An 18,700-nucleotide genomic window follows, 5' to 3' on the forward strand; every position below is an offset into this window, starting at 1 on the left:
TTGAAAGCGTGGACTGATGCCTGTTTGTGTGGGTGTATGCATGGTGAAAGGATGCACTGATGACTGTTGTGTGTGTACGCCTGGTGAAAGTGTCCATTGCTAGCTATTGGTGTGTGTGCCTGTTAAAAGCGCACATGTTTGGATTGTATGACGTTTGTCTGCTGAGTAATGCTGTAGTGGTAATGAGTGGTGCTGTGGTGGTAAGTGTTTGTGTGTGGTTGTAGTGTGATAGTGTGTTGTTGTTGAATGATGCTGTTGTGGTGGTGCAGAGTGATGTTGGTGTGTTGCTGAGTGATGTTAGTGTGGTGCTTAGTAATGCTGTTGTTGTGATGTGTTGTTCTGTGCTAGTGATGAGTGGTGCTGTGTTGGTGTTTAATAATTACCACCACAGCATAACTCAGCACCACAACAGTTGCACTTCTCCCAACAATGGCATCACTGATGTCCACGAATGCAACATGCAGCAATACCACTTTATCATTCTGCACCCCCACAGTACCATTGAGCAACAACACCGCATCACTCTGCACCACCACAGCCGTATGTAGCACACCAACAGTCTCATTCATACATACTACCACAGTACTGATGACTGTTGTGTATGTACGCCTGGTGAAAGAGTCCATTGATAGCTGTTGGTGTGTGTGCTTCTTAAAAGCGTCCATGTTTTTATTGTATGATGTTTGTCTGCTGAGTAATGCTGTAGTGGTGATGAGTGGTGCTGTTGTGGTAAGTGTTTGTGTGTAGTTGTAGTGTGATAGTGTGTTGTTGTTGAATGATGCTGTTGTGGTGGTGCAGAGTGATGTTGGTGTGTTGCTGAGTGATGTTAGTGTGGTGCTTAGTAATGCTGTTGTTGTGATGTGTTGTTCTGTGCTAGTGATGAGTGGTGCTGTGTTGGTGTTTAATAATTACCACCACAGCATAACTCAGCACCACAACAGTTGCACTTCTCCCAACAATGGCATCACTGATGTCCACGAATGCAACACGCAGCAATACCACTTTATCTTTCTGCACCCCCACAGTACCATTGAGCAACAACACAGCATCACTCTGCACTACCACATCCGTATTTTGCACACCAACAGTCTCATTTATACATACTACTGCAGTACTGATGACTGAGTAATGCTGTAGTGGTGATGAGTGGTGCTGTGGTGGTAAGTGTTTTTTGTGTGGTTGTAGTGTGATAGTGTGTTGAGGGTGAGTGAGGGTGAGGTGTTGAGGGTGAGTGAGGGTGAGTGAGGGTGAGGTGTTGAGGGTGAGTGAGGGTGAGGTGTTGAGGGTGAGTGAGGTTGAGGGTGAATCAGGGTGAGGCGTTGAGGGTGAGTGAGGGTGAGGGTCTGAGGGTGAGTGAGGCGTTGAGGGTGAGTGAGGGTGAGGCATTGAGGGTGAGTGAGGGTGAGGTGTTGAGGGTGATTGAGGATGAGTGAGAGTGAGGGTGAGTGAGGTGTTGAGGGGGAGGTGTTGAGGGTGAGTGAAGTGGTGCTGTGGTGGTAAGTGTTTGTGTGTGGTTGTAGTGTGATAGTGTGTTGAGGGTGAGTGAGTATGAGGGTGAGTGAGGGTGAGGGTGAGTGAGGGTGAGGGTGAGGTGTTGAGGGTGAGGTGTTGAGGGTGAGTGAGGATGAGTGAGGGTGAGGTGTTGAGGGTGAGTGAGGGTGAGGAGTTGAGGTTGAGTGAGGGTGAGGGGCTGAAGGTGAGTGAGGTGTTGAGGGTGAGGTGTTGAGGGTGATTGAGGATGAGTGAGAGTGAGGGTGAGTGATGTGTTGAGGGTGAGGTGTTGAGGGTGAGTGAGGGTGAGGTGTTGAGTGTGAGTGAGGGTGAGGTGTTGAGGCTGAGGGTGAGGGGCTGAGGGTGAGTGTGGGTGAGGCGTTGAGGGTGAGTGAGGGTGAGGCGTTGAGGGTGAGTGAGGGTGAGGTGTTGAGTGTGATTGAGGATGAGTAAGAGTGAGGGTGAGTGAGGGGTTGAGGGGGAGGTGTTGAGGGTGAGTGAAGTGGTGCTGTGGTGGTAAGTGTTTGTGTGTGGTTGTAGTGTGATAGTGTGTTGAGGGTGAGTGAGTATGAGGGTGAGTGAGGGTGAGGGTGAGGTGTTGAAGTTTAGGTGTTGAGGATGAGTGAGGGTGAGTGAGGATGAGTGAGGGTGAGGTGTTGAGGGTGAGTGAGGTTGAGGAGTTGAGGGTGAGTGAGGGTGAGGGGCTGAGGGTGAGTGAGGTGTTGAGGGTGAGGTGTTGAGGGTGATTGAGGATGAGTGAGAGTGAGGGTGAGTGATGTGTTGAGGGTGAGGTGTTGAGGGTGAGTGAGGGTGAGGTGTTGAGGGTGAGTGAGGGTGAGGTGTTGAGGCTGAGGGTGAGGGGCTGAGGGTGAGTGTGGGTGAGGCGTTGAGGGTGAGTGAGGGTGAGGTGTTGAGGGTGATTGAGGATGAGTGAGAGTGAGGGTGATTGAGGGGTTAAGGGTGAGGTGTTGAGGGTGAGTGAAGTGTTGCTGTGGTGGTAAGTGTTTGTGTGTGGTTGTAGTGTGATAGTGTGTTGACGGTGAGTGAGGGTGAGGTGTTGAGGGTGAGGTGTTGAGGGTGAGTGAGGATGAGTGAGGGTGAGGTGTTCAGTGTGCAGTGTGGGTGTATGCCTATTGAAAGCGTGCATTGATAGCTGTTGGTGTGTGTGCCTGGTGAAAGCGTACATGTTCTGTTTGTGTGACGTTTGTCTGCTGAATAATGGTGTTGTGGTTATGAGTGGTGCTGTGTCGTTGTAGAGTGATAGTTTGTTGATGGTGAATGATGCTGTTGTGGTGGTGGAGAGTGATGCTGGTGTGTTGGTGAGTGATGTTAGTGTGGTGCTGATTAATGCATTTGTGATGATGAGTGGTGCTGCGTTGTTGATGAGTGGTGCTGTGTTGGTGTTAACTTATTACCACCACAGCATAACTCAGGCCCACAACAGTAGCACTTCTGACAACAACAGCATCACTGAGCACCACCAATGCAACACGCAGCAACACCACATTATCACTCTGCCCCCCCACAGTACTATTGAGCAACCACACAGCATCACTCTTGTATAGTTATTGTCTTTTTAAAAATGTAACAGCAACAGCTATTGTTCTGTATGTAGTATTGGCACATTGAACATTGTTTGAAAGAAATATACCCAGCCAGAACGAAAATGACCATGCTACTAGATATGTTCAAAATATTATATTTATTTTCAGTAAACACAAATCAATAATTATTTATTTTACTTTGTCAAAAAATTGTAATTGTGAGGATTTTTACTTAATCACTTAAATCTTCCTCCGACTTTTCTTTAACAATTTTAGTAATTTTGCCATTGCAAAATATAACCTCACATGTTTGAGGCAAATAATGAAGTAGTGCTTCACCAATGTCATCCACCTCTTCGTCCAACATAAACCATTGTATAAGTGTTTGATTTTGTACATCCATCGATTGATAAATATCTGTGTTGGTTATTTTTGTTGTTAAGGTGCTCCAATCTCCGTTTGTGCTTTCCACGCCATATATTTCGACGTCAATATTATCTTGTGGTGGTGTTGTTACCTGTTGTAGTAAATAAAAACATAGTTATTTTTTTTCCCCAAAAATGTTACAGTGTGTCTCAGAGAGAGTGTTGTACAGAGGCAGTTGTAGAGAGAGGCAGTTGTAGAGAGAGGCAGTTGGAGAGAGAGGCAGTTGGAGAGAGAGGCTGCTGTAGAGAGGCAGTGGTAGAGAGAGGCAGATGTAGAGAGAGGCTGCTGTAGAGAGAGGCTGCTGTAGAGAGAGGCTGCTGTACAGAGAGGCTGCTGTAGAGAGAGGCTGCTGTACAGAGAGTCTGCTGTACAGAGAGGCTGCTGTAGAGAGAGGCAGTTGTAGAGAGAGGCAGTTGTAGAGAGAGGCAGTTGTAGAGAGAGGCAGTTGTAGAGAGAGGCAGTTGTAGAGCGAGGCAGTTGTAGAGAGAGCGTGTTGTAGAGAGAGCGTGTTGTAGAGAGAGCGTGTTGTAGAGAGAGCGTGTTGTAGAGAGAGCGTGTTGTAGAGAGAGCGTGTTGTAGAGAGAGCGTGTTGTAGAGAGAGCGTGTTGTAGAGAGAGCGTGTTGTAGAGAGAGGGTGTTGATGAGAGAGTGTGTTGTAGAGAGAGCGTGTTGTAGAGAGAGAGTGTTGATGAGAGAGGGTGTTGATGAGAGAGGGTGTTGTAGAGAGAGCGTGTTGTAGAGAGAGGGTGTTGTAGAGAGAGGGTGTTGTAGAGAGAGGGTGTTGTAGAGAGAGCGTGTTGTAGAGAGAGGGTGTTGATGAAAGAGCGTGTTGTAGAGAGAGCGTGTTGTAGAGAGAGTGTGTTGTAGAGAGAGCGTGTTGTAGAGAGAGGGTGTTGTAGAGAGAGAGTGTTGTAGAGAGAGAGTGTTGATGAGAGAGGGTGTTGATGAGAGAGCGTGTTGTAGAGAGAGCGTGTTGTAGAGAGAGCGTGTTGTAGAGAGAGCGTGTTGTAGAGAGAGGGTGTTGTAGAGAGAGGGTGTTGTAGAGAGAGGGTGTTGTAGAGAGAGGGTGTTGTAGAGAGAGGGTGTTGTAGAGATAGGCTCTTTTTAGAGAGAGGCTGTTTTAGAGAGAGAGTGGAGAGAGTGTTGTAGAGAGAGCGTGAGTGTGTGTCTGTGTGTTGAAGTGATAGAGTAAGGGGTGCGTGAGAGAGCGTGTGTTCCTTACTTTTAATTTGCTGTGCCTTGTCGTGTTCAATATTTTCTGTCCATTAAATTCATGTACTGTGACATGAGTTAACATGACATATTCTCCAATGTTTATTGAGAATTCAGTAGCCTCTCTCCATAATGTGACTTTTATGTCATCAGTGGCATCTTTTAATGTAATAGATTTTATTGCCGTATTTTGTCCATTAATGAGTACAAGTTTACTTTCCTCTTCCTAAAAAGAAATAATAGTGTTAAAAATGTAAAAGCACAGAAGTAATACGTAATAATTGTCCAAGCATTGAAGACATAATTATTAAGGGCTATTGCTCTTTTCCAATGTACGGTGTTGTTCCCAAGTATGTTAAAAATATTGAACTCTGATGTCTCAGTTTGGCGCTCTTCTTTAAACACCTATCAACTTTACTTTTAGAAATGCAGTGTAGCTTTAGCTCACCTATTTACACATTGTTAATTGTTCTTATGTGGCTGCTGTACAGATCATTTATGATGGATAGAACCCCTCAGAAACATACCACCATATGTAATGTGTTACAGAGACCACACACAGAACTGCAGCCACTCTAAATGAAAGTACATCTAAGCATCAAATAGTACACATACACACAAAGACACACACACTGATAAAGGGAAAATAAATATTGTCAATGACATAGACAACACCACACACACAAACGGACAACTCAAGCAGCGAGACCAACAGTATAAATCACCACAACTTACTTCTGAAATGGTCCCACACACTGTCATAAGACTTCTCAAAGATGCCCGCTTTATTTCTTTTATTGGCGAAGCAGATGGTGCAGGAGGCTGCAAAATGTTTTCCGCTTCTTGAATTAGTGCTTGAGTTATAGTCATTGCTGGAAATTTTGTTACTTTTGTTTGCTTAGTAATCAGAATTGAGTTGTTTTTAATTATAAAATTGCGTATAAGTAGTCCACAAGTTTTTTGTGTCTGCTGATATAAACTTTCCTGGTAGCACGTAGCTTTGATTGTTCCAGTTTTGTCTGCCAGAGCCAAATGAAAAAGTACTTTATTTTCTTGTTTTGCGTTTTTGTAATTAGTTTTGCTTGAGCACTTGATCACATTAACTCTTATGGGTTTTTCATACGGCTTGTTGTCATTTGTGGTAATGTTAGCGATTTCTTCAATAGTCAACATCTGAAATAGAAATATAGGTTACAACAAATGTTAAATACAAATCCATAGTGCTTTATGATCACTGTAATAGCATTCTAATATACCATAACTTTGAAGTATGTAATTGGTATATATATGATCTAAGATAGATTGGTAGTCTGTTGTGTAAGTATCTATAAGTTGTGTACATTGCAACTTACTCTCAAAGAACCCAATGAGTTTGTTAGTTTGTGAATTGCTTTGAGAGACATCCACATTGAAATCTCCCATAATGATGAATTTGTGTGCTGGGTAAAAATTAGTGATACTGGTAATAATTTCTAAAAGATCTGTAATAAGTTTCTGTGGTGGTTTGTAGACTATAATAATAAGGTAATCTGTGTACTGAATCTGTAATGTAAAATGTAAAATGTCTATCCCTTGGTGTGTTTCATAAATAGGTAATATCCTAAGCTCTTTCTTGTAGTAGAGTATCATCCCATGGTTAGTGTTGTATGTATGAAATTTATCAAATATCATGTGATCATATTGTTCTACATTAAAATCATTTGCAGTTGAGTTCCTTGTTGTGTTGATCTCAGTTAAGCAAATAATGTCTGCTTGCATTATGTTACTATCAGCTATCATTGATGTGAAATGCTTCTGAAGTGATCGTATATTGTGTGTTATAATATTGAAATGTGTTTTGAATGTATCAAATTGTGGGATTGTGATTTCAAGTTGCATTTCGGTCCTTAATCTTTCCATTTCCTCATTAACTTTTGGGTGTATTAGAATTTTAGTATCATCAAAATTCTTCACGTATATGTTCTGTATACATTTAGCTCTGCTTATAGCAACATAATGTAAATGATGAATTTTGCTGTTATTAAAGTGTATATAAAGTCGCTCTATAGTGTCCCCTTGTGTGCGATGTATAGTACGTGCTGATGCTTGTTGTAAAGGAAATTGTTTGCGTATAACAGTAATAAATTTCTTAGTGTATTGAAAATGTCTAGCTATAGCATGTATTGGTGTCCATGACTTTTCTATTTGTGAATGATATAAATGCTTATATTCTTGCCTCGCTTTTTGCCCAACACTAATATTGTCAAATGATACCCAGACTAGAAATGGAGTATTGTTAATAATGTCAACAAATTGGACTATACCAGTTGCGCCATTTGTTAAACCATCATTTACATCCACATTGCAAGTTAAATCATAACGGAGCTGTAAAGCAATGTGTAATGTATGTGCAAGTCCCATAGTTTTTGTTGGATCCTTAGGCAATTGCTTTAGTATAGTTTTTTTGACATTTTCTGAAACATCTGAACTCACGGTATCGTTAGCTACTGTTATATACACTGGATAATCCTTGCTATGTTTATCCAAAACAATTCTGTTAATTTCATTAACTTCAACATTTGTAGACATAATGTATGGGATTGTTTCTAAGAGACTCTCATCAGGTGGCATTTCTCTTTGCTTAATTATTAGAATATCTTCTTTAGTATGCTTCCCTTCTCTTAATCTGTTTAGTAGTTCTGCAAATTGTAGATCTTCTTTTTGACGCATAATCTTCGTTAATTCAAAGAGTTTAAAATGTTCTTTCCATAAATTAATACTTAAAGGGCCATACAAATTATTAGAATCCTGAAAAATGTATCTGTCACAAACAGGTTTCAATTGGTAGAAGTCACCAATAGCTATAATAGAAAGTCCTCCAAATGGTTCATTTGACGACTTTATTTCTTGTAGTCTGTTATGTATAAAATTAAACATTTTTTGACCCACCATCGAAATTTCATCTATAATCAGAACTTTAACATGCATCATTTGCATTTGAAGTGAAGTTCTATTTTCATGACTTATTGGTTTATAATCAAAACTTTGTGAGACTGGAATTTTGAAAGTACTATGCAATGTTTGCCCTTGAATATTATGTGCTGCTTTGCCTGTTGGAGCAGTAAGTAAGACATGTATATTATCAGGATTTTCACCTGCCTTTGTATTATAGTAGTGTAGTAATGTTTGATGTAGTGCAGTTATTAGAAAGCTTTTACCAACACCAGCCCCTCCAGTGCAGAAAGTATAGCATGGAGTACTTTTCGTTTTTAACAAATTCAAGTGATGGTAAACAAAATTGAGTTGTTGAGCAGTTAAGTTGTGCATTATCTGTTGGTATTTATCATCAGGTAGAATGGAGTTAGTTAAGCTTGTTTCTTCAGTTATTGTTCTAATTCCTAAATCTAATGACAAATCATATAGATGTTGATTTTATTTATTATTCCCTTCATCACATACATTTTCTGTTGGTATTAATTGAGGTGATAGAGGAGGGGATATAATATTTTCATTCCACTCTTCATTCGTAATATTTCTAACTTCACCGTGATTATGGTTATATATTTTAACTTGTGAATCAACTACCTTTTTTACTAGTAGATACCTTTCAAAGTAAGTATCCTTGTTAGCGATAATTTTATGTTCTTCTCTCCATGGATAGTGCAACATTAATAGTTCTCTATAATATTCTTCTGGCTCTTTGTCTTTGTTAAATCTGCAAAAGCGTATAATTTTTCTCCGTTTGCGCTTACTTAAAGCATACTTGCTATTTATATTCTGCATACCTACATCCTCCTCAGTACATTCTATTTCAATTTCTTCCTCATCTGAGCTGTAAAAGTTTCTTTCAGCAAGTAAATCTTCCGAGTCATTTATTTCTCTGGTATATTTTATTTTGCTGGAGTAATTAAAATTTGAGGCATAATCAGCTAAAGTACACATTTCTAATGTTTTGGGTCTCTTGCAGTACTTAGCAATAATATTTTCACATTGAATGTCAGTCGAATTTTCTGGCAATGAATTAATAGTTTCCATATCGCGCATTAAATAAGTTCTTTTTTCTGGAGGGCTAGTATTAATAAATACAAATGCCCGTGAACTTTTCCGTAATGGTATCTGAAGAATGAGATATGCTGCTTCTTGAGCACTAATTTATGTGCAATTGAGGAATTTGTTCCCTATGTGTTTAAGTTGTTCTTTGACATTACTATTGTTTTTCACTTCTTTAGCAGCTTGTGCAATAAGTTTGCTAATTCCTCTTTGCGATTTGCTGATATATGAAATAATATAGACTGCACAAGCATAAGCATCTAGTACAAACTGCAAGTCTATGTTTGCTCGCCAAGCTTTTAAAATCGTACTATTGTAGTTATTAATGAAGCATTCATCTGGTGTTCTTTTTAAAAAAATTGTTGGCTTTTCTAAACTAGTTTGTATCGAAGTGATATATTCTTTATTATCCATCTTAATAACACCTAAGAAATCATCAAAAGAAAGTGTGCTAAAAGTAGCATTATTCATAGCTTCATGGATACGTTTTAGATTATCTTTCCATTGCCTATCTGTGCCTTCAAGTGTCAATGGCTCTAATATGAGAGTTTTTGACATAGGATATTTTGGGTATTGATATTTACATGTTCTTTTTTCTTTCCGGCGGCAATTTTTAGTGTGCCCATGCCTTTGTAAATTTATTAAAGGCTGTAAAACAGTGTCATGTGACTTATTACATTGAATATATTGCTCAATAAAATCATTGACATCTTCTAATGGCGACACACCATAGAGGGGTGCATTTTTTACCCATAGTAATGCATGTATATGTGGAGAACCTCTCTGTTGGAATTCTACTCTGTAAAAGTAGTCAACTATTTCCCCAATTGGATTTGTCCCGTTCATCAAAACACAATTAAACAATTTCCTCACTTGATAGTCAAACTGTCTAGCACATGTAATAGGATCTTCTTGTATTAATCGACATTTAGTTTCCCAACACATGTTATTGAATTCCTCTTCTGTGCATTCATTTAAGTTTTTAACTCTCAATAATATATTTATTAAATGGTGCCATTTTGTTTCAGCAGCAGATAAAGTCAAGAAAAAAGTTGGTATTCCAAGTTGTCTTATCATAGCAAAAAGATCTCTTTTACAACTTTCCCAATAAGGAGGTGAACTGCGTATAGTTTTCAAAACTTTATAACCTTCATTAAACTGGAACAAATTTTCAATATTATATTGTATATCTTTAGCAGTAATATTCTTACCATCTGTATATTTTTTCCGTATCGAAATACTAATTTTCCCTTGAATTTGCTTAATATGTAATTTTTTAAGTTTAAAGAAAACATTAGTCATACTTTTAGCTACTCTTCTATCATGACTTATTAATCCCCATTGGCAAATAGTACTATAATGTACCGGTATATGTCTTTCCTTATTGTTTGGCCTTCGTTCTCCACAATAAATTGTAGGGAAAGCCAAAAATTCTGAATCTTTATCCTCATATAAACCTCTTGGTGTATTATATTCAGCTGGAGCTAAACTTAAAACATTTACCCTATTTGAGGTAATTGTTTCATTTGTTAACATAGTATCTAAATTTCCAGCTTCCATGTTCTCAGATGTATCTGAAGAATAGCTTGTGTCGGAATTATCATTTACATTATTGATTTCTGGAGGTATATACTGCCATTCGGGGTTAATTGTCACACCATATTCATTAAACATGACACTATTGGTTGCTAGCCATGTAGCTGCCTTTTTAACGGTGTTTGGGCGAATATTTTCATAATGCGTGTGCGATCTATACATTAGTTTCCTTTTTAATTTTACTGGGATGGTCATGGCATCATTCATTTGCCTTGGTAAAATTGTAACTGTTGTCATTACATCTGCAGGTACATTAACAACAGCACTTGATAATGATTTTTGAAATCCGCGTGGTAAACTACGAATTTGTAAAAAAGGTATCCTAGGAGAAACTAATCTTTCTTCTAAATCGTATAATTCTAATTCAATTGGTACATTTGGAAATGACATGCCATTTAGGACTGAACATGGTGGTATTTTATCTTTTCTGATGTAAGCATAGCAAGTCATACAAATTAAATTTGTTTTCTTGCTACTAATGTTACACCTTTGAAACATTTCTGTTTCACAAACAGTGCGAGTATTTTTAATTGTTTGTTTATGCCACAACTGGTTGCAAATAGTACAAACATACTCTGGTCCATGCAATATTTCACGATGGAATTTATTAATAATTAAATGGATTTGTTTATTACCTTTGCGTTTTTCTCCCACCGTTAACATTACATTTGGTGGGTTTTTTTCAACACCTTTATTTCCAAGATTGTCAATGGCTCCTTGTGCATCACTTTTATTTTTCCTTTTTTTCAGACTATGTTCTGAAAGGCTAAAGTAATCAAAGTTGATTTGACAGTGTTTATTTGTCTCCAGAATAGAAGTACTTGTTTGTAGCAAATGAGTTTCCTTACTAGTATTGCTATTAGTCACCTTACTTTGAGTTGCTAAAGCGTCCATAGAAAGTAAACTCACTTTATTTGCTTTTCTTTTTCGTCCCAGAGGTAAACTTACAGTTGGTCTGTTTGGTTGAAGTACTTTATTCCCAACATTGTCAAGGGTTCCTAGTGCAACAGTAGTATTTTCACTATTTTTTGCACTATGTTCAGAAAGTGTCAAGTTTGCTTTTTTTTATTAGAGACTGTTTGTTTGTCCCCATAATAGAAATACTTGTTCCTGCCAAATGAATTTTCTTACTCGTATTTCTAATACTGCAATTACTTACAGTACCTAAAGGCTCCGAAGAAAGCAAACTCCCTTCAAAAATCGAATTGTCAATCACTTGAGTAGTATGTCCAAAGATTTTAGTAACTGGAGTTAAATGACTATTTTTCTTGTGCACTCGAAGTGCTCTTTGGAATGTTTGCTTCAAAATTTCTTTTACATCTATTGGTGTTAATTCAAATGGTATGCAATCCTGCGAAGAATTTCTAAATTTTTTGGCTAGATTCATTACATATTCCAAAAGTGCTTCAAAATTTGGAAATTCTAGAGTTACACAGGTTCCATTTGAATGAGGCATGCCTTCATTGTCCCTGCTATGTGAATCAAATACATAGTATGTTTGCCTATTTCTAAAAATAGAAATGACATATACACTCATACAAAGTAGTACCCCACAGTACTTAGAAATCCCTAAATGCAATGCACTGTTAATATCTGGATAGTTTTCATCAAAACGTTTAAGGACATTACCATAGAAAGGGTTGCGTAGGGTAAGTGAATAAAACCTATTATTGTGCTCTATATATTTTGGCAAATCATCAGGATGCATAAGTGTTTCTTTGTTAAAAGAATGCATTTGTAGATACAAAGCATCTCCAAGGTCCATGATATAATGTAGATCGTTGGAGTTCCATGTATTAACTGGTTTGCATACATTGTGCAAAATAGCAAAAGTACTATTTGGTAAGCATTGCTTCCCTTTAGATGTACTATTAAATCTTGTATTGCCTTGATGGTAACTGGCTTTTAAACATCTATGCATGTTTTTTTTTACTCCCTTTACTTTATTCCTCTAAAGTCTATTCACAGAACTAAGTCAAATTACTTATGTAATAACTATTTATAGTTGTTTCCAACCAAGAATATTATTTACCTTGATTTGTGGGTGATTGTACCTCAATCGATGAATCTGAAATAAGAGTAATATGAATTGTCAGAATAATATTTACATGAAATGACACGTCAAATCCCAAACAAAAACAGGAAATGCAATAGTAGTTTGTAAAGTTTGTATACTTTTGTGTCAGAGTGTGACAGAGGGCATGATAATAGATTGTGTGTGTGTGTGTGTGTGCCTGCTTTTAGTTTTATGAGCAACTTTGTAGTGTGAAAGTGTGTGATGTGTAGAGTGTATGCTTGTTGCCCTGCATACTGAGTACAGTTTGTGAAGTAGAGAAAAAATGAATGTAGTGAGATACACATTTCGATGTTTGGTATGAAATGAGTGTTGATAGAAAATACTGAGAAGTAGGAAGAAAAATATTTGAAGCATGAAAGTGAGTGAGCCAGTTAAAGTAATTGGTATTTTTTTTTTGTAATGTATTATTAAGAACACATCATTCTGACAAAGGAAAGTTGTGAGGTAGGATAGTAAGCGGCAAAGTGTGTGCGCTTTGGCATGCGCGAGAAATGCTTAATGTGAAAGTGAAATTGATAACTCAGTTTCCCTATAAAATTGTCACTATGAGCATCCTCCACCCCCCAAAAGTAAAGAGTGACAGTATTTTACGTTGTTAGTCCGAATACCTGAGTATCATAATGTCAGCTAAAAGTGGGAGTCAACTGTTGTAAGAAAGTAGATGAAAGCATCTGCTATTCTAAATAACAATTAGCATGAGGCTTGTTATAGTTGGAAAATAGCACGAAAAAAACAGTAATGTTAATGTAATAAACGTTCCTGATAAGTAGCAAAGTGTTGTAAGCTTTGTGTGCCAAAGGATGGAGCAGTGGAGTAGCAAGGAAATGTTGTGCAGGGAGGGGACAATATGTATACTTAGTGTGAGCTACATATGCAGAGGTAGGAGCTGACTTTGATAGAGATTCTGTGCATTTATGGGACCTGTGCTGTGTTTGAGTAACATATGGTTCGAATTAGTGTCCCCTGTTTGTTACCATAAGGAGGGCTCATCAGAGTTGGAAGTGTAGGCTGTGCAGGCATGGCCTTATTATTTGTACAAAGCATTGGCACTTTAGTATTGAATTAGCAGGTCAAATAGTTCAAGAGATGTGGCAAAGTGGTGTGAGATGCCCATGCCTGAACAAAATGCGTGAGCAGCAGAGTTGGCTCACGAGTGTGCATGCATTTGACTGTGTGTTGATATGTAGTGTAAATTTGTAGTGATGTGTGGCCAATTTGTGTATGTATTGTTTTTGTTAGTAATGTTCATGCAACTGTGCTTTATAGATGTGGCAAAGTAGTTCGATGTGTGTGTGCCTTAGGAGGACCCAGCGGAATAGGCTCTAGATGTTGTTAATAAATTAGTTGGAACGAAGGGTGTGCTGTATAATAATAGGTATAGCTGTAGGAATTATAGTCTAAAAAGCCGTGCGTTCAAACGAATTTTTTTAGCTCTAAAAATTCTTAATGTAAATGTTGTGAATTGGTGCAAACTGGATTTTTAATTTAAAAAAAGGATGGAATAGCGTAGTATGAAAGATGGGCTGGGCATGTAATGTACAAATGTGCTTTAAATCCCAGTTTCCCATGTTTGTTGTGTAAATTAGCACGACCCAACGTTAGAATGTCCAAATACCAATTGACATGCATGTAATAGATTGCCTAAAAAAAGTGTATTTTTCCAAGAGAGTCTGTGGGCTGCTTGTGCGTGTTGACGTGCGTAACTAAAAGTCGAAGGTGTGTTTGAAGAACGTGGCGATGAATGAGAGCAAAGCTATGGTGTGCGTGTTTCCGTGCAAGAGAGACTGTGAGTGTGGGGGTGGGTTTGGGATAGAGAATTTGTGTGTTGCTTGTGTTTTAGTGTTTATTTACGCTAGTGAAACACATAAAAATTCAGATAAGTGAATGAGACAGAAGCTAAGGCAGGGTGGGTGTGTATGCTTGCAAGATGCACGTCTAAATGTTGTCAACGTGTGCGTGTTTGCGTGCGTGTATGGAAAAGAGAGAGTCTGTAAGCTGTTTGTGCATGTTACCGGGCATGCGTGTAATAAGATAAGGAAGAGGCACTCACGTGTGCGTGTTGGCGTGCGTGTTATTTTTTGTGGGGGGGGTGTTTGGAGAGAGAATTTGTGGGTTTGTTGTGTTTTGGGGCGTATTTACGCAAGTGAAACGCAGAAACATGTGGATGAGTGAATGAGACAAAAGGTAAGGCAGGGTGGTTGGGTATGCTTGCAAGATGGACGTGTAAAAGTTGTGAAAGTGTGCGTGTTTCCGTGGATGAATGGAAAAGAGCTAGAGTCTGAGGGCTGTGTGTTACTGTCGTGCGTGTGGACGTGCCTGATTGGGATAGGATAAGCAAGAGGCACGACCAGAAAGTTAATTTTGGTGGACTGTTTGTGCATGTTGCCTTGCGTGCTGAATGGAACAGAGAGATGATTAGGTGTAATAGTTCCAGCAATTGAAAGACAGGGTGGTATGCTTAAAAGTCGGAATTTTTTTTACGTCAGAATATGAAAGGCTGAAAAGTGGAGATGAATGAATGAGACACAAGGCAGGGGGGGTTTGCTTGGAATAAGAACGTCTAAATGTGTTCAAAGTGTGTGTGTTCCTGTGCCTGAATGCAAAAGAGAAAGACTGTGGTCTGTTTGTGCGTGTTGGCGGTCGTTATTGGGATAGGATAAGAAAGAGACACGAACAGAGATGTTTTTTTCGTGTATGTGTCCCAGCTAGTGAAAAAGTAGAAATGTATTTGATTGTATGCATTCCTGATGCCGGTGTGACTACACCTTCTGCACGAACGGAAATCGTGCCTCTGAAAGAGTGTGTGCAAGGGAGAGGGGAGAGGCATGGTGAGCTGTGCTTGGTGTTTACTGAGAAGGACCCTGTAGGGCGTTGTAGGTGACAGGGCAAGTCACCACAATAAATATATAGAAAAGAAATGAGCGTCCGCCATTATTTCCTGTTAAAAGAAAGACAAACATGTGTCTGAAACGTGCTGGAGGGAGAGGTGGGGGTAGGAAGCGACAGTAGCAGGGGGAGTTTGCTTAAAAAGAGAAAGTCTGTGGTCTGTTTGTGCGTGTTGGCGGTCGTGATTGGGATAGGATAAGAAAGAGACACGAACAGAGATGTTTTTTCGTGTATGTGTCCCAGCTATTGAAAAACTGGAAATATATTTGATTGTATGCATTCATGATGCGGGTGTGAGTGCACCTGCTGCACGAACGGAAATCGTGCCTCTGAAAGAGTGTGTGCAAGGGAGAGGGGAGAGGCATGGTGAGCTGTTCTTGGTGTTTACTGAGAGTGTTTGTTCTTTTACTGCGTATTTGCGTGAGTAAAAGCCTGAAAGGTGCAAATGAATGAATGAATGAGACAGAAGTGAAGACAGGGGGCGATAAGGTAAGGCAGGGTGGGTATGCTTGCAAGATGTACGTCTAAATGTAGTGAAGGTGTGCGTTTTTCCGTGGATGAATGGAAATGAGATGTAGTCTAAGGGCTGTTAGTGACTGTCGTGCGTGTGGACGTGATTGATTGGCATAGGATAAGCAAGAGACACGAACATGGTGCAAATGATGTCAAAATGGCATTTAATATGAACGATTAATTGTAATGAAGGCCGCAAACGTTTTGCTGTGGCCCCCTCCCCACCTTACAGAGGTGAAGATAAAAATGAAAATAAAAGTTGTGGTGCATGGATGTGAACGATTCTAGAGTGTTTGTTCTTTTACTGCGTATTTGCGCGAGTAAAAGCCTGAAAGGTGCAAATGAATGAATGAGACAGAAGTGAAGACAGGGGGCGATAAGGTAAGGCAGGGTGGGTATGCTTGCAAGATGCACGTGTAAATGTTGTCAACGTGTACGTTTTTCCGTGGATGAATGGAAAAGAGATGTAGTCTAAGGGCTGTTATTGCCTGTCGTGCGTGTGGACGTGATTGATTGGCATAGGATAAGCAAGAGACACGAACATGGTCCAAATGAATTGAAAATGGCATTTAATATGAACCATTAATTTTACTGCTAAACACATTTTTAAGATATTGCGAAGTGGTGTGAGATACGTGTCCTAAATGAGTGAGCAGCGGAGTAGTCCAAAAAGTGTGTGCAATCGTGTGACGCTTAGGTGGTATGTCATGTTGAGCATACAGACAGCTAGAGGGAGTCTATAGTGGTCTTTAAAAATACCATTATTTCACTAAGCGTTTCCGTAAGACAGATAATTCAATGACAACAGTAACATGCAGATGTACTCACCTAAATTATTGTTTGTTGAAGATCACAAGTGGTACAGAATGATTAGCAAACAGTCTGTGTTGTATCTGTAAAATAAAAAGTATAATTTAGTCACATGTATTACGTCCGTCTTTAATGCTCATTAGAGTACGATTGATCGTTTTTGGGTGAGGTCAATGAAACAAATTTGTTGGTTAATATTATTGTGGATCTGGCAATGTAGTTATAGGAACCATAAGAAGGAGGGTAAGATCGAATAAGAAAGTATTCATGAACTGAAGTGAGCAAAGTAAAGGCGAAAATGAATGGTAAGAGTGTGCTGTTAAAGGGACCGAAAAGAGTGAACGCTGAAAAAATATCTGTTTAGAAAGTGGAGAGATACAGGGGAGAATGTGTAGAGGTAGAAAGCTTGAAGATGAGAGGAGAAAGAGATAAGGAAATGTAGAGACGACCAAGTAATTTAAACTTGTAAGGAAAAGTCAAGTGTAGTACGAAAAAAACTACAAATGCACTTACATTCCAAAGTAGTCGCGTAGTGTCTTTGAATCTGTAGTCTTCGTTGCAAATACAGTGTCGTTCCGTCGGTCACTGTTGTGTTTCTGGACACGAAAAAGGCTATGGCTCACAATGAGCCTTTCGTGATCTTAAATAGGCCGAAGTGGAGAAGTTTCCCGGTAAGGTGTTTGGAAGTGGACAAAGGATGAAAGGTACATCCCCTTCCCTTGGCCCCGGGAGATGTCTCCAGAGATAATGTGTGTAACTCCCAAGTTTGAAAATGTGAATGTGTATGTAGATGTAGGTTCGATTGTGGTGCCACTAGCGACTTTCGTGTCTCCTTGAGGCACCACTTGTTAATGTACGTGTCTTCCCGAACGCAGCAAGGAAGAAGCATTCAGAAAAAAAGTAACGTAAATCCGAGGAAAGCTTATATTTATCCATATTTTTTTAAAAATAAACAAAGTATAAAGCAATGAAGGGTGTAAAAGGTACGTGGGTATAAAGATAATGTAAAAATTTCGCGGCGTTGGAGTCCTAAATGTGACGTTAAGAATTCGTGCTCATTATTTCACAATAAATGGTAGTGAAGTAAAAGAGCACTTGGCACACTAAGATGTCAAACATATTGTAACTGTGTAATCTATCCATCAGTTGTGTGTGATACAAAAGGATGTATAGTGTTTGTGTGTATGCATGTGCTAAGCATATACTGAGGGCTAGTGTTCTGTGTAGATTGTTAAGAACTGCACAAAAAGTTGCCGAGTGAGGCCTGTGTGCACTGACAGTGAGGGCTGTGTGGACTGAATGATGGTTGTGTGCACTGTGAGTTATGTCTGTGTGCAGATAGTGTCTGCAGTAGGAACGGATATCGTACTGTATGCAGTGTGTTTGAAGGATGTGTGCATTGTTAGTGAGGCCTGTGTGCAGTGTGAGTGACGCCTGTGTGCAGGTGGATTTAGAGTTGATAAAAGTCTCAGAATGAGTTCTGTGTGCACTGACAGTGAGGTCTGTGTGGACTGATTGATGGTTGTGTGCACTGTACGTTATGTCTGTGTGCAGATATTGATTGCAGTACGCACTGCTAGCGTACTGTATGCAGTGTGTTTGAAGGATGTGTGCATTGTTAGTGAGGCCTGTCTGTAGTGTGAATGACGCTTGTGTGCAGGTTGATTTACAGTTGTGTGCACTGAGTGAGTGCTGGGTGCACTGTAAGTTCTGTCTGTGTGCAGTAAGTATGTGCAGTACGCACTGATAGCGTACTGTATGCAGTGTGTTTGAAGTCTGTGTAAAGTCTTAGTGAGGGCTGTGTGCACTTTGAGTGAGGCCTGTGTGCAGTGTGAGTAAGTGCTGGGAGCAGTGACTGAGAGGTGCTTGCACTGAGTAACGCACTTGCTTACATTTTTCTTTTGATGGAAATGCGTTAGTGATATGTTTAGAATTAGTGTTCCCTGTGTGTTTGCGAAAGGAGTGAGCAGCGGAGTCTGAAAGGTAGTGTGTGCAGGCATGGCCTTATTATATGTACAAAGCATTGGACTTTCGTTTCGTATTTGCAGGTGAAATCCTTCAAGAGATGTGGCAAAGTGGTATGAGCTCCCTGTGCCTAATGAGTGAGTAGCCGAAT

General features: G+C 39.4%; 1 protein-coding gene across 1 annotated transcript; it reads right to left on the bottom strand.

The window, feature by feature from the left end:
* Positions 1–3,264: 3,264 nt before the first annotated feature.
* On the bottom strand, positions 3,265–5,785 carry LOC147712597 (uncharacterized). Its single transcript, XM_086920357.1, has 3 exons — positions 5,409–5,785; positions 4,684–4,899; positions 3,265–3,552 (listed from the first exon to the last, which is right to left on the bottom strand). The coding sequence occupies exons 1-3, from the start codon at positions 5,541–5,543 to the stop codon at positions 3,268–3,270; spliced, it is 636 nt and encodes a 211-aa protein (XP_086776483.1). The 5' UTR covers positions 5,544–5,785; the 3' UTR covers positions 3,265–3,267.
* Between the last annotated feature and the right edge of the window lie 12,915 nt (positions 5,786–18,700).

This window comes from Lissotriton vulgaris, chromosome 5, assembly GCF_964263255.1.
Source record: "Lissotriton vulgaris chromosome 5, aLisVul1.2, whole genome shotgun sequence".
In the NCBI taxonomy this organism is placed as follows: Eukaryota; Metazoa; Chordata; class Amphibia; order Caudata; family Salamandridae; genus Lissotriton; species Lissotriton vulgaris.

Coding starts and splice junctions, on each gene's coding strand:
- LOC147712597 (XM_086920357.1), bottom strand. CDS start 5,543: ATGACTATAACTCAAGCACTAATTCAAGAAGCGGAAAACATTTTGCAG. Junction 4,900..5,408: donor TGTGTGGGACCATTTCAGAA/GTAAGTTGTGGT, acceptor ATTTCTTTTTAG/GAAGAGGAAAGTAAACTTGT. Junction 3,553..4,683: donor CAAGGCACAGCAAATTAAAA/GTAAGGAACACA, acceptor TTACTACAACAG/GTAACAACACCACCACAAGA.